This window comes from Biomphalaria glabrata, chromosome 1, assembly GCF_947242115.1.
Source record: "Biomphalaria glabrata chromosome 1, xgBioGlab47.1, whole genome shotgun sequence".
In the NCBI taxonomy this organism is placed as follows: domain Eukaryota; kingdom Metazoa; phylum Mollusca; class Gastropoda; family Planorbidae; genus Biomphalaria; species Biomphalaria glabrata.
Window position 1 is genome coordinate 61,726,272 of NC_074711.1, and position 17,083 is coordinate 61,743,354.

Sequence of the window (17,083 nt, forward strand, 5' to 3'; positions counted from 1 at the left end):
GTTGCTGCGCCGTGTGGTCTATAAAAGCGAAGGTAACGGCTTGGCGCCATTCATGACTGCTGCTCACTCGTGCGCGCGTAAAATTTGGTCACCACTTGCTCACGTGCCCTCATTGAGTGTAAGTGCTTTGATTTACTGGACTAGAATAAGTCGTGGTTCTACGCTTACAAACAGTTGTGCACAATTTCAGTTTGCGCACAAAATTTGTTTCCAATGAAATATTGTCTAGTCAACTTTTTTATTTGGTTTCTTATTTCTGTTAGCATGAAACCTTTGTTCCTTTTAGACTTAAAACGGATAGATTTCAAACAGAAACTTACAGAATAACTAATTAATACAAGCCAGGCTTACAAATATTTGGAGTTTTATGTTTTAAGCATTGAAATATACTTCTTAAAATGTCATTTGTTTTTTTAAATTTGCCAGTGATGAAAGTTTTTAGTTCTGAAGTAATGAATTCATATTTTGCATTGTAAACATACTATATAATACAACAAAATAATTGTTTGAATTAAAATGTATTATTCCATATATTAATTCAGAGGCAAAGATTTGAAAGGACACGTCATCGTTGTAGTGACGTCATCAAGTTTATCACATCAACAGATTCAGAAACAATCATTCCAATAAGATAAACTAACGATAACATACCTGGACAGTTATCACAGAACTCTATTTGTGCCACAAAAGCACTAAAAAGAGATGGCTTGTGCAAGCTCCAACATTCAGAGACTCCGATTACTGACACTGTTTCTCTTCTGCAACTTCTTGTTTTTCATTGACGCCAGCGCCTCAAGGCTGTATTTATCTGAAGACATCGAGCCTATAGTCGTCCAACCTGAACAAGACGGGCCGTTATTAAATCAGGACCATAATGGAGAATCTCAACAGATCATGGTGGTGTCTGCAAGGCCGGAGGTTCTTCCAGAAGATGAGGCCGAGGAATATGAAAGTGAAGACGATCGCGTACTCGCAAACAACGGAGCTGCTTCCAATACACTGTTGCCTTCAAACTCTGAAAGTAGCTACTTCCAAACATCTACAATAAGTGTCAATGTCTGGCCCAAAGACTCTCTGAGAAGAATGTAAGTATGCTTAATTCCTTTTTTACAAAGTTTATATCAACTCAATCCGTCTGTCTGTCTGAGACAAATTTTTGGGCGCCTTATTTCTTTCCCTTGCCTTATAACCATACAATTACAATACTTTTTTGGAATTCAAATGAATTCTTTTATATATTAATTCAGAGGCAAAGATTTCCCATTCTCGGATCAAGTTTAAACTTTGCACAATTATTCATTGTTCCTAACAAAGCATGAATATATCAAGAAAATTAATCTTAATGGGTGGTAATTAATTTTGGTTTATATAGAAAAGGAAAATAAAGGTTAAACTATTGTAATATATGGATGTAAATAAGCAGTTATTTCCCTTAAATAAGCTTTTTTTTATTTTGCTTGTTTTAAAATTATTATTATATATAGAAAACTAAAATTCAACTCTTGCTGATTAGGCTGTCTCTTATTAATTTATGTATTTTAATTAAAAGCTTGTAAAAATATACTTTTAATGTATTGTTATAAGCTTTTATAGTCAATGCTATTAAAATAGGATTTTGATTAAATAGATGACTTTGTTTACTTATTAGAACCATCTGTGGTTTACCTATTTCAGTAGACCACTTTGATGGTTATAATTTGTTACATGAAATCACCACTTATACCCAAATCTGGAAGATAACCCTAAAAGACACATTCGTTGAAATACTTGGCCAGATTCAATAACCCATTCTTTGTTTAAAGTATGACATGGGCAGTGTCGCTGAGGGACATCAACCCCATGGTTGAGCTCAAACCCCAAGGTTGAGCTCAAAGCCCAATGTAGACTTGAAGCTTTGACTTCGAGAATGGACACAAGCTGAGCTGTGTTGGAAGAGCGCCTAAAAGCAACACGAAACCCACCCCCCTGATTCGCTGGACTAAAGTAGTTACTAAAAGGACAATGAAAGACGCGCAATAAAATAACATTTTAGTACTGGTTAAAAGCCTCTACAAACAAATACAAAAAAAATGAATGTAGGTAAATGTCACAGAAATTATTTTTTTTTGTTTCTCCACCTTCTTGTTCAAATTAATAATGTGCTGCAAACATCACCGGGGCATCGAGCTTCCCTTGCCTCCCCCCCTCTCTACACCTCTGTTCCGACGGTTAGGGCAAGGTTCCGCACAGTTGGTCTTACCTCCTCCACTGATATTATTATAATTTAACAACATTATTTTTGGGGAAATGGGTAGGCCTATTGTGTTGTTCTGAGTTCTTAAAACTGAAGATAGGGAGTCTCCTTGTTCGAAAAACGAATTCACATTATCTACATACGCCTGACATTGAAACATGATCATATTTTACCCAATGAATCATCTTCATGTCGAAAGTAAATTTGCAGTAAGTTTGGCAAATAAATTAGGTCACTGCTGGGTCACTGCACTCGCACTTAATCACCAGACCCCAAGACATTTGCCTTATAAGTCATTATCATGGCTTAACTATAAACCTTTTACATTGGATACATGTCAGCTTTCAATTACCAGTGGTCAATGTAGTCAAATTACAACCTCCTACACAGTAATTAGTTTTGCTCACAGAAAGCAGTATTACTTTATTTTGTTTTTAAAAGACCTATTGAGCGTGCTTAGTAACTATTACGACAACATCGAGACATCAAGCTATTTCTGGCGGTATCGTGACTGAAATAATGTGCATCTGACAGGCCGATTTTATTTCCAGTGCATTATCATGGCTTTAGGTTCATGTTTTAAATATATTTTTCTTTTACTATAAACCTATCTTTTCATTTGATTTTTTAAAATTGTTAAATTTATTTTTTTTTATCTAGAAAGCCTATATCAATTAACTCTGTCTGTCTGTCTGTTTGGTAAAAAGTTTGAACATGTTATTTCTGCAAATTCCCACTTTCGGATAAACTTGAAACTTTGCACACTTATTTAATATGCTGAAATAACATGAATCAATCAAAATATTAACCAATTCGTTAATTGATTCTTGGTAATTAATTATTTTGTCTGACATCGAAATAAGTGGAATAAATGCTATTTAATTAGAGATTTGAATGTACCCTACCATCTTGAGCTAAATGACATTCACTAGGTGTTCTTTCCCTTAGATCAGCTTTGTTTTTTATTCTTATTTGTTTAGCTTGTTCTTGCTCCTCGAATTAGCTTGCAACATCTTCATGGGCGGAAACGGATCTAAAGATTTTCCTAGACATCTGACAGTTTATGCATATATCTTTGGGAAACAAAATGATTACTAGATTGGCCACACAGTGAAAAAGCATTTATCATTCTACAAACTATAGTTGTACTAAAAATAAATTTGGTTTCGTCTTTGTATTTTGAACACGGTTTCAGCAGAAATGACCGCACTCGACTCGAACTTAATTGTGTGAACCTCATCGAAGAGACTTTTTGCCATTGTGAATAATTAGAATGAGAAATTATAGACCATCACCTGCTGAATAAAGGAGGAATTGATTAACAAAAATAATTTACTTTTTATCATGAACATCTTGTTACAATATTGTAAAGACACCCTTAGCAATGCGACAAATCTTCCAAGATTTCTGCAGACTATTTACTGATTGTACAATATGTTTTGGGCAATAATTTTTCTTTATATTTGGAAATCGTCACCCCATCAATTTATTTTTTAAATGTCCGAATCGTGCGACTGAGAGACAAGTACGCCTAAAGTTCTTCAATTATTTTAAAATTGCAATTATAAAATTATGAGATGAAAACCTTTATAGATTGAAACAAGTATACGGTGAAATAAGATCGACTATAGCAGGGGTTCTCAACCTATGGGTCGCGACCCTCTTGGGGGTCGAATGACGATTTGCCAGGGGTCGCTTAAGACCATCGAAATTTTTTATTGTTATTGTCTATTTTTCTATTGCTGTATGTGTGTGTGGGGAAAGGGGGTGCGGCAGAGTGGGGGTTTGTAAAAAGAGGTCGCCGAGCTTAAAAGGTTGAGAACCGCTGGACTACAGGATTTTGTGTCCACAATCTGTTACTAATATTTTACATACAATTATATTTTAGTCCTCGTAGAAATACAAATTTAAAAAAATATATATAAATTAACATTGTCTGTTTCTAAATAAAATTGTATTGTAAACTTTCAAAGTAAGACATTCATTGTCCCCCCACCCCCTTGATAGTTTTCTTATCACCTAATCATTTCTCAACCAACAAAGACAAAAGTTAAATACAGAAGGCCTACATACAACCAACAAGAACAAAAGTTAAATATAGTAGGCCTACATACAACCAACAAGAACAAAAGTTAAATACAGTAGGCCTACATACAACCAACAAGAACAAAAGTTAAATACAGTAGGCCTACATACAACCAACAAAGACAAAAGTTAAATACAGTAGGCCTACATACAACCAACAAGAACAAAAGTTAAATACAGTAGGCCTACATACAACCAACAAGAACAAAAGTTAAATACAGTAGGCCTACATACAACCAATAAGAACAAAAGTTAAATACAGTAGGCCTACATACAACCAACAAGAACAAAAGTTAAATACAGTAGGCCTACATACAACCAACAAGAACAAAAGTTAAATACAGTAGGCCTACATACAACCAACAAGAACAAAAGTTAAATACAGTAGGCCTACATACAACCAACAAGAACAAAAGTTAAATACAGTAGGCCTACATACAACCAACAAGAACAAAAGTTAAATACAGTAGGCCTACATACAACCAACAAAGACAAAAGTTAAATACAGTAGGCCTACATACAACCAACGAAGACAAAAGTTAAATACAGTAGGCCTACACACAACCAACGAAGACAAAAGTTAAATACAGTAGGCCTACACACAACCACTGGCTTCTATTGTTGTTCGGAGAGCTATATCATAACCAATGGATGACTGCCTGGTCGTGGGTCATGCGCTATAGACTGTCGTTCGGTGGTCCCGGGTACGAACCATCACTGCTGCCATCCGCCATCGTCTTGCGGGAAGTTATGGCCAGGATGCAATGATCTTCCAAATCTGTAGGACCATCCGAAACATGCAGAACATTTCATAAACACGATGTACGGCAGTTTGAACAAAAAATTGGTATTGTTCTCATTCATTTACAGGAAAGAAAAAAGCAGGCGTGATGATGTCCGAAAGAAGATTCTGGAAGGTGTCAGGTTCAAAACACTACCCACTATCTCAGCAGAACAACGAAGGAACGCCATGGACCAGATCTTCAACGACCATAACATCTTCTTTCCAAGGGCAGCTACTCCAGAACAAAGAAATTGTTACTTAGCAACATGTAAGTAACAGCGTTGATTTTTTAATTCTTTATCTTAAATTTTTTTTTTTTTGTTATTTATAATTATAATTTTCCGTTGCATTAAACTTAATGTACTTCAAGTTCTCTTTTCTTATGAAAAACAAAAGTTAAATACAGTAGGCCTACATACAACCAACAAAAACAAAAGTTAAACACAGTAGGCCTACATACAACCAACAAAGACAAAAGTTAAATACAGTAGGCCTACATACAACCAACAAAAACAAAAGTTAAACACAGTAGGCCTACATACAACCAACAAAGACAAAAGTTAAATACAGTAGGCCTACATACAACCAACAAAAACAAAAGTTAAACACAGTAGGCCTACATACAACCAACAAAAACAAAAGTTAAACACAGTAGGCCTACATACAACCAACAGAGACAAAAGTTAAATACAGTAGGCCTACATACAACCAACAAGAACAAAAGTTAAACACAGTAGGCCTACATACAACCAACAAAGACAAAAGTTAAATACAGTAGGCCTACATACAACCAACAAGAACAAAAGTTAAATACAGTAGGCCTACATACAACCAACAAGAACAAAAGTTAAATACAGTAGGCCTACATACAACCAACAAGAACAAAAGTTAAATACAGTAGGCCTACATACAACCAACAAAGACAAAAATTAAATACAGTAGGCCTACATACAACCAACAAAGACAAAAGTTAAATAGAGTAGGCCTACATACAACCAACAAGAACAAAAGTTAAATACAGTAGGCCTACATACAACCAACAAAAATAAAAGTTAAATACAGTAGGCCTACATACAACCAACAAAGACAAAAGTTAAATACAGTAGGCCTGCATACAACCAACAAGAACAAAAGTTAAATACAGTAGGCCTACATACAACCAACAATAATAAAAGTTAAATACAGTAGGCCTACATACAACCAACAAAGACAAAAGTTAAATACAGTAGGCCTACATACAACCAACAAGAACAAAAGTTAAATACAGTAGGCCTGCATACAACCAACAAAGACAAAATATTTTAAAAAAAAAAGCAGCATAAAAGGACACATATCGAGTAATGTATCAAATCTATTACACCCATGTGTCAAGTACCCAGACTTTTTAAAGTGTTTAACATATACAAAGCTTATCGGTGTGTTTGCTATTGATCTATCACAGTGTTTCTCAAACTATGTGCCGCGGCACACTAGTGTGCCGCCGAAGATTTGCAGGTGTGCCGCGGGAGTTTTCAGAACGCCACACGTGCAGGCGTTACACAGGTCTGCCTACTATTAAATGTTTATTTTACGTTGCGATGACATCCCCACTTACAACGACCAGTAATAGTAGTGGATCGCTCCATAGTGACGGAAAGGGCTGTTAGCTCTTCAGGTTAATGGAATTTTTTAACTATACATATATTATTATAATGACTCAAATGTAGGCCGCCTTAGCAGACGCACAGCAGTTCTTGAATTGGTAACGATAATAATAAGCGATGCGTTTCATGTAAATTTTTTAGGTGTATGCTAATAATAACAAGTTATCACTAAGCCTTATCCATTGTTATCCATGGAGAAATACGTTAGCAAAAATGAAACTGCGAAAGTGTTAAATGAAAAGCAAGGAACCAAACGAAGGTACAAAGAAGATTACATCGGATATGGTTTCATATCTTCGGGACCTGTAGATGCTCCTTTCTGTCTGATCTGCAATGCAACTCTGTCGAATGAGGCGCTTGTTCCAATCAAATTGAAGAGACACTTGGAAACAAAACATCCAGCTGTAAAAGCGCAACCGAAAAAATAAGTTGAAAACATCAGGGCTCAACAAAATTAACAAGCTAAGAAACTTACGAACTACCTAAAGCTGACAGAAAAGGGATTGATTGCAAGTTATAAGGTTGCTCAGTTATAAACAAAAACGCAAGAAAGCACACACAGAGGCTGAATCAATCATTGCACCAGCTTTAGCAATAGTTGTTGAAACTATCCTTTGACCCGATGCCGCCGAAAAAGTTTAAAAAGTTCCTTTGTCAAATGATAATATCTCGCGCATAATTGAAGACTTATCGTCAGATTTACAAGATCAAATCTGCGAACACTTCGACGTGACTGACGATGAAGTGTCTCTGCTGTGGTCTCTTCAAGTTGATGAATCCACTGACGTTAGCGGCAAAGCCCAGCTGCTAGCTTTTATTCGGTTCATAAAGGATGAAAAATGTGTCAAAGAATTCTTATTTTGAAAAGACTTACCAACTACGACGAAAGGCGAAGATATTTTTAAAGTGGTGAACGAAAACATTCTGCTCTTCAAACTACAGTGGAAAAACTGTGTCAGCGTTTGCACCTATGGCTGTCCTTCCATGCAGGGAAATAGAAAGGGATTCGTCACTCTTGTGCGTCAAGAAAATCCAAATGTATTAGTTGTTCACTGCATGATCGACAGAGAAGCTTTTGCCTTCAAATCTTTACCGAAAGATTTGATGTCTGCTCTGGATCAAGTGATTGAAGTTGTAAACTTCATCAAATCTCGACCTCTTGCATCCCGACTTTTCTCAGAGCTTTGTGAAGCAATGAGATTCAGACTACAAATGTCTCCTGTATCACACCAACGTTCGTTGGCTCTCCAGGGGAAAAGTGTTAAAGGTGTCGTCCAACTCAAGGCTGAGCTGATTTCATTCTTGGAGGCTGAAAACAAAAAAAAGACTTTGGATTTTCTATTCATGACGAGATCTGGTGGGTTAAGGTGACATTTCTCTCTGATTTATTTGACAAATTAAATTCATTGAATTTAAGTCTTCAAGGACCATCGGAAACCATCATCACTGCATCAACAAAACTGAAGTCATTTGGTGTTAAATTGTCTTTGTGGCAAAGTAAGATCTCGAAAGGAGTCTTCGACTGCTTTCCTACTTACTATGAATTTGCTTCAAATAAAGAAATCACCCCCGAAATTCTGGACACTTTAACACACTTGCAGTCAGCATTGCAGCATTACTTTAAAAGCAATCAAAATAATTCTTCCATTTGCATCTTCATGGTTTTGTGAGTTTGGATTTTCAGCACTGGCTGAAATCAAGTCTAAGAAAAGAGAGAGACTTCTTACAATAGACTATGAAATACGAGTTTGTTTGTCGATTCTGGAGCCTCGATTAGATCAAAGCATTTACTCTAAAAAAAAACAACAGGCAAACTCTTCAAATTAAATGTAATACTTCAAAACAGGTAAAATACTTTTTTTTCTTTTTATTATAAAATAACTGTTGCTCTTCGTGGTGTGCCGCGAAATTTTTTAGTTTTTTTACTGTGCCGCCAGACAAAAAAGTTTGAGAAACACTGATCTATCAACTGACCAATGTGTTTTGACTCGTAGCCCATTTAGCTGAGCTGCAGTGTCGTACAGTTTAGGGGTGGCTCGTTGTCTTGATGCTGACAATACAACATTTGACTCGCTCCTCTGCTGTTTTCGGTGAATTTGCAGCATCCACCCAACTTTTTTTCTTGTCTTTCTCGCTTTCTTCCACCTGGTATTGTGCCTTGTATGATAGCGTTAGGGTTCGCTATTGTCCCGTCGCTATATTTCTAAATCTTTCAATGAGCACGTCAGTATCGAGTCTTTATTTGGTCATGTGTATCGTGTTGGAAATAGTTTGTAGTCAACGAAAACGTCCATTTTGTTTGTCAAAGATGTCTTGATATCAACAGAACTTCAAGAAAATTACGTTCGAATTTTAATTTTAATCTTTTTAGCGGCCCCCGTAAGGGGAAAAAGCCGCTATTAGGTTTGTGCAAAATGTCCGTCTGTCCGTCTGTCCGTCTGTCACACTCAGATCTCGAAAACTAGAAGAGATATGAAAAATATTATTTCATCATTAAATCCGGCTTGAAAAGTTTAGGTGCAACGGCTACTTTTGGTTTTCTAAAAGCAAACCGTTTAATTTATAAAATTAATTATGCAAGCGATTTTTTCATAAAAATACACCAATTCTAAAACAATTACGTAAATGTAAGGGAGGCAATGTTACAATATGCTAACAAAGATGGACAATTTTTGTGTATTTTCAGTATCACTAAGTCAAATATATTTTTAAAATGTACAGGAAATGTTTACAACAAATACAAATAATAATTAAAGACGTTTTTTCTGGTCAACTAGCTGCTAAAATTAAAAGAAAACATTTCTGTTTGTTTATAAAGGCTAATAATGCACTTTGTATGTAAATATCACGCACATTTTTTTAAATGGACTTTTTATGCAGCGATTTTCGTGCAGTAGCGTAACGTCGCAACATGATCAGGTGCTAAACCAATTCCTTAAACTTTTTTTAAAAATCAGATTTTATTTATTTTTTGTTTAGTGCCCCCATCCGAATAAAAGAAGCTTATTTTTGTGCGTTTTGTCTGTTGGTCGGTCTGTCCGTCACGATTAGATTTAAAAAACTAGAACTCTAAAAGCTATTGAAAATCTGATTTACCCTTTAATGTTCCTCCCATAACATCTCAATAGTTTTAAGTATCTAAAATTGATTGTTCCGGATTTTTTTTGTGCAAAACTAATCAACGCCAACAAATGTTTGTTTGCTCTTCTAACTTATATTACATTCAATTTCCATGCTTAAACGTTGCAAAAACACATTATCAATAATATGTTGTTCCGTTTTTTTATGTAAATAGCATATTAATGCTAAATCATAATCTCTATACTGACTTATATTTCATTAAGTGTAAAAATGTTCCGGATATTGTTTTATAAAACATGAATTATGCCTAATGATTGTTTGAAATCGCATAAGGCTTTTAAAAAAAGTAATTTACTAGAATTGATTACTGAAAATTACTTTTTAGACATTTTTCTTGTAAAACATAACATAGAAGTTTTGTAATCGATAAAGAAAGTTCCGGATTTTGTTTCTTACAAATCGTCGCCAGAAATTTCCGAATTTATTTAAAAATCTACTAACGCCAAATAATTGTTTGAACTCCCTCTTCTAATTAATAAACAAATAATCTTCTCATTTACGAAATAATGTTTTTACGGATTTTTATGAAAAATATTTTAACTCACTACTCTCTTACAGTACATTTAACTTTCTACCTAAAACATTAAAAAATCTAATTATCGTTAATATTATGTTCCGATTTTTAAGGAAAACAGAATCCAAACACCAAAGTAAGGTATGAAAATCTCTCCACGTGGCTGTAGTACATCTAATTTTTATACGAGACCATCCAAAAAATTTAATTAACGGTATTACATTTATCTGAAATTCTCTTTTTCTTTTACTATTTATACAAACATCCGGAACAATCTATTATATAAACTTTTCAATTGTGTTCATACCTAAAAATTATTGCGATGTTTTGAAACGTAAAATAAAGGTTAATCAATTTTTAATAACTTTTAGTTGTTTTTTTTATATCAAGATAACGGACAGACCGACTGACAGACAAAACGCAAAAACAATGTGGCTTTGATCCTTTTTAAATAATATCTATTAGAACTCAGTGCACCAATGTATATGAACCCTCGTTAAATATCTCGTGTAAATAAAGACATTTTTTTTTATGGTACCGGTACTAGCCTATTGTGAGGTAATGGAATTTTTTTTCTTTGACGTCATATGAATGGACTCTTTAAATGTAATGTTAAAAGAACGCACTCGGTGCACCAATGTCTATTAACCCTCGAAAAAATTGCTTGTATTAATGAAAACATATTTTAGTCTAACTAAGCCGTGTGACGTAGTGTTTTTTTTTTCCTTTGACGTCACATGGAATGAATTCTTTAAATGAAATGCTAAAAGAACGCACTCGGTGCACCAATGTCTATGAACACTCGAGAAATGGCTCGTGTTGATAAAGGTGATTTTTAGTCTAGCTAGGCCTTGTGACGTCGTGTTTTTTTTTCCTTTGACGTCACATGGAATGAATTCTTTAAATGAAATGCTAAAAGAACGCACTCGGTGCACCAATGTCTATGAACACTCGATAAAAGGCTCGTAATGATGAAGGCGATTTTTATTCTAGCTAGGCCGTGTGACGTAGAGTTTTTTTTCCTTTGACGTCATATGGAATGAATTCTATAAATGAAATGCTTAAAGAACGCACTCGGTGCACCAAAGTCTATGAACACTCGATAAATGGCTCTTATAGATGAAGGCGATTTTTAGTCTAGCTAGGCCGTGTGACGTAGTGGTTTTTTTTTTCCCTCTGACGTTATATGGAATTAATTCTTCAAATGAAATGAAAAAAGAACTCGGTATAGTAATGTTTATTAAGCCTCGTTATGTGACTCGCGTTTAAAAAAGGAATGATATCTTGATTTAGATCTAATCTAGATTTTTTAAACTAGATCTAGATTTTTATTACAGTATATCTAGATCTGGATTTATATTCTAATTAAAATTATTTTAGAGTCTAGATCTAGAATTTCTAGATCTAGTTTAGACTAAAATAGACTAGATTAAGATGTAGAATTTCAATTTCTAAACTTAAAGTGTAAAAAAAAAAGTGTAGATTTTCATTTCCAAACGTTTTGATCAATATTGTAATGTTTTAATATACTAAAACTAATCTACTATTTTTTTTATTAAATTTAAATTTACGGCAAATGAATCTTTGAAACATTATTACTTTTGACCATCGGATGGCTGCCTGGTCGTGCGGTTTGCGCGCTGGACTGTCGTTCAGATTTATGGATGGCCCAGGGTTCAAACCCTGCCCGCTCCCATCCCCCGTCGTCCTGCGGGAGGTTTGGACTAGGAAGTAATTATCTTCAACTCTGAAGGAACGTGTAAAACATTTTACATCAAAATTAAATCACCTCTTGAATATTATTTGCGAATATGCAGATCCGACAGGGATCCGACTTCGACGGGGGCCGCCTCTGAGTTTGTGTAACACAAACTCTCTTTGTAATCTTGTTTTTTTTAAATCGTTTTTTTTTTCATCCGTCACCAGGCGCAACACCAAAGTCCACCAGTGAGGACATGTGGAGAGATAAGTCTCAGCCTGGACTCAGACTCAACTTCAATCTGCCAAGACTGGATCGGAAACATGAGAGCGACGAAGTCAGAACTGCAAGACTGAACTTATTTATTAAACCACGAAAAGGTGACTCATATGTTTTGGAAATATCAAATTCATTCTGAAATTTAAATCGATCTTTAAAATAAATAAATGAATTTTTTATCAAAATGTGCGATGATTCATTTTAACGTAAAACTAAATGTCAAGATGTCAGACAATACAAAAAAAAAAGGCCAACCTGATGTCAAGAGAACCAGAAATCATTGTGTGTTTCAACGTGTTGGATGACTTGGAGAAGTATCCTAGCAATAATGCAAGTTGGAGAAGTATCCTAGCAATAATGCAAGTGGGAGAAGTATCCTAGCAATAATGCAAGTTGGAGAAGTATCCTAGCAATAATGCAAGTTGGAGAAGTATCCTAGCAATAATGCAAGTTGGAGAAGTATCCTAGCAATAATGCAAGTTGGAGAAGTATCCTAGCAATAATGCAAGTTGGAGAAGTATCCTAGCAATAATGCAAGTTGGAGAAGTATCCTAGCAATAATGCAAGTGGGAGAAGTATCCTAGCAATAATGCAAGTTGGAGAAGTATCCTAGCAATAATGCAAGTTGGAGAAGTATCCTAGCAATAATGCAAGTTGGAGAAGTATCCTAGCAATAATGCAAGTTGGAGAAGTATCCTAGCAATAATGCAAGTTGGAGAAGTATCCTAGCAATAATGCAAGTTCCAATCTAGTTGCAAGAACAAGTAAATGATCGTAACGTAAAGTGTTTTAGATAAGAGTTCCATTCTGAGATCAAAGATCTATATATTATACATTATTTATATTTATATCCAATGACTATAATTTTGTTTTACACCATCACAAAATATTCATCAATATTACCACCACAAAAATGAATGCATCTGTTGCTACAAATATATCAACTATCAAACAGGAAGGCGGAGCCGCACTATGCAAAAATTTTTTATCTTTAGACTATAATTCTTTGATTCTTTAAAACAAAACAGATTCGGAAACAATGAAATTTAATCTTTTATTTTTATATTTAAATCCCTTTGATGCCAGATTGCCCATGTGTAGATGAAGATGATAAAGAAATGTCTGATTATTTGGTCACAATCTATCAGTTTATCAAACCACTAACCACAAAGAAACGAAATCGAGGTAAATATTTACTTTCTATGAAATGTTACATTATTACTGGCCTATAGATGCTTTGAGGAGATCCTAACTGACCGAGTCTTGAGAATTGGTAGACATAACGCGAATTTATAATCTATTAAAAACACTTGTTGTTCTTTATATTTGTCTAAGACTCTTGCAACTTTAGACCCATTGAAACTCTGCGCGCCTGAAACAAACGATCTGCCCGGGAGGGAACCAAGCAGATGTAAATTTGTTACTGCCCAAATGCCGATGGCTCGAATCTCAAGACGCTTGAAGGCCGAACACACCGGGGAAACTTTCCATATTTTTTTCTGAATACACTCATTTTCTATTTGACATAGTTTTAATTTTACACTTTTGAAAGACTAGCAATGTACAGTGCCATAGTTAGACTTGACTTTAAATGGCCCCAAGCTATTTGAGATATGGGCTCTTTGTGTTTGTGTTGCCTAAATACATTCCCGACATAAGCTTTCCAAAAAAAATGTAGGCCCTATTAGGACCTACTTACTTGCTTTTCTTTGAAATATAAATTTTGATGATTCAATTGTGGAATTTTTTAAATTAGAAACATGGTTCAACCTTCATGAATAATTCAAAGAACTGCGTACCGACTCGGTTCTACATTCGTTCAAATAAACACTTTTTTTCTCATTATCTTCTATTAACTCCCACTTTCGTCATCACTTTTTTGAACGCGTTTTCATTTTCCTTTCGAACTGAGATTCCGCACATAAGCTCATACTGCATGACAATACATTTTATAAACATTTCAGAAAGATCACTTTAATAATTATTGTATTAACACATTTTTTTTTATTACTGTTAAAGCCCAGTGTTTGATCCATGAGACTCAGGGGAACTAACAATTATATTGTATATTTCGTATTACTGATTATCGGTAATATCCCTTTTTGAGATCTCTTATGATCTCGGGATTTTTAGGCGCCTCGTCCACTCAGCTCTAGTGGGTACCTGACATTAGTTGGGGAAAAGTAAAAGCGGTTAGTCGTTGTGCTGGCCACATGACACCCTCGTTAACCGGAGGCCACAGAAACCTCTACATCATCTGCCCTATAAATCACAAGGTCTGAAAGGGAAACTTTTATTGGCAGTAGCAGAGAACTTTTTTTAAAGAATGAACTACCATAATACGTGAATATGGCACTTAACTACTCGGCCACCTCACCTCCTACTACTGCTATAGAATAGAAGTTGGGTTGCTGGTGCAATGGTATCCTCTGATGAGTGTTACTAGGTTCGGTCTGCACGCATTGGCAGGACGGCCTTAGACCACTGCAACCTTTGCGGCTGCAGTAGGCCCCGCACTTTCATAGGCCCCGCGCTAATTCTAGGTGTAAATTATTAAATTAAACCATTAGGCTATAGCTTATATATAATAATAAGGTTTTCGCGGCCACCCGATTTTCCAGGGCCTCCTGGAAATCTGAAATTATTAAAATCTCCTGAAAACTAATAAAAATCTGAAAAATATCAAAATCGTCAATTTGGGGTGCCAATCATACGCGCAATAAAATAAAACGGTATTGTCAGCTTTCGTTTAATAAGAATATTGCCAAGACGAATGTATTTTCTATTACAAAATCTTAATTTTGACATTATGCTTATCCCTACCCAGACTGGGCCCCGTGCAACCGTTTCGCATAGGGCCCCGCAATTATTAGGGCGGCCCTGCACATCGGACCCCCTACCGACGCCACTGCGTACCTTTCTTTCACTCATCATACTCATGTGCATCTTAGTACACTTAGTGATAATAAAAAGATAAGGCGGATTTTCTTTAGAATTTTGTTTTCCCACTTTTTCCTTTACACTTTACTGGATCTATCCAAAACAGATCAACTAGAAGACTAAACGGAAACACAAACAGAAAAATATTGTTCACTTCTGCTCATTGACAAACGCAATTTCGTACGATTGGCGCCATGATGACGTAGACGTAGAGTTTCGACGATTAAAAAAAAATATATATGCCCTTGTGCTTGTACATATCGACCGAGTAGGCTACATTTTATTGACATCAGAACACTGCGTATGAAATAGCTTCCATTGACTGAATTGCATTATGTTATTAGTGCACATTACCTGTCTAGACGTCTGCCTGTTCCTTGTCTAGACCAACGGTTCTCATACTATGCCCCTGACAGCCTTAGTAGCAGTGTCGGATTTTAGTTAGTGGAGGCCCTGGTCAGGATTTGTATGGAAGGCCCACCGTTCTTCAAGCTTCAATAAAAATGGACTTAATATAGTTAATACATGAATTAATAAATATATATATTTGTAAAGAAAATAGAGTAGTTCACCATTATGAGTCAAGCGCCGTGCGGCTGCAATGTCCCCCACTACCGTTAATCAGGCCCTGTTTAGTAGACCAGCAAGATCCTATTATCTGAAGGTTTGCTACATTCTAATTTCAACTCGAACATCGTTCCTCGTACTTACTTTTAAAAAGCTATCGCTGAAACCTTCACTCAGATAGCCCTACTTCCCACCACTCTCAACTGGTTCAGACAAGTGATTGGATCATAGCGCATTGAGCATGCTAAAAGCATGAAATTGCTCTAAAAAAACATCAACAAACAATTAGTACAAATATTTCCAATTTATCATTCTTAGTCTAAAAATCTATTGCAAATTAATTACATGATTGATTCAAAGAAATTGATACTTGATATACGTTTTTTAAGTAATTTTATTTTACATTTTACTTTTTTTCCCTACTGCAGTTGTCTACAAACAAAAGATTTTGAATGCAGTCATGGTCCCAGCACAAGGCAACGCATGGCTCACCATTGATATTAAAAGGGCGGTAACCATCTGGATGAAGAAAACTCGTAAAAATTTTGGTGTCGAGGTTACAGTGCAAGACTCTTACGGGGCTACCATCAATGCTAAAGAAATCTTTGTATTGCCTGACTGCTCCAATACTAGAAGTAAGTGAACTACATGTGCGCTGTGTGTGCATCAGTTGTGGATGGAATAGATTGCACATGTGTGCTTGAGCACCCATGTACCCTAGATTCACTGGCGGATCCAGGGGGGGGGGCGGTAGGGGCGATCGCCCCCCCCCCCCCACTCAGCGGACGAATTTTAGTATAGAATTCACACAATTTGTATATGAATTCATTACTTATGTTAATAATATATACTAATTATTTATATTTCAACCTATTTTTAGATTATTTCGCCCACCCCCCCCCTCTAGTATGTTGGCCGATTTGGTGGGGTCGGGAGGGGGCGATGGTATCAATCCCGCCCCCCCCCCCTAAACTTTCGAGTGGGGGGGCGGTCCAATTTCTTTGTAGAAATCACACCTTGCTAACAGAATCAATTAAATATCTATGTGATTAAAACCTGTTATTGATATTTTAACCGATATTTGTATTATGTCGTTCCCTGTTTGACAATTTATCTCTACTGCCCTTCCCACCTAAACCTTTTTAGGGGGGGGCGGTCCTACTTTAATGGAGAAATCATAGTTTGTGAACAAAATTAG

At 35.7% G+C, this 17,083-nt stretch overlaps 1 protein-coding gene across 2 annotated transcripts in view; it reads left to right on the forward strand.

The window, feature by feature from the left end:
* LOC106059306 (uncharacterized) overlaps positions 1-17,083 on the forward strand; it is a 23,241-nt gene continuing 6,158 nt past the window's right edge. Inside the window, exons 1-6 of one of the 2 annotated variants that reach the window (XM_056006240.1) lie at positions 1-118; positions 543-1,085; positions 5,189-5,370; positions 12,327-12,479; positions 13,465-13,563; positions 16,314-16,520. In XM_056006240.1, coding sequence (XP_055862215.1) covers positions 703-1,085; positions 5,189-5,370; positions 12,327-12,479; positions 13,465-13,563; positions 16,314-16,520 — 1,024 coding nt within the window. In that variant the 5' untranslated portion in view covers positions 1-118; positions 543-702. The other variant, XM_056006246.1, reaches the window with a different exon arrangement.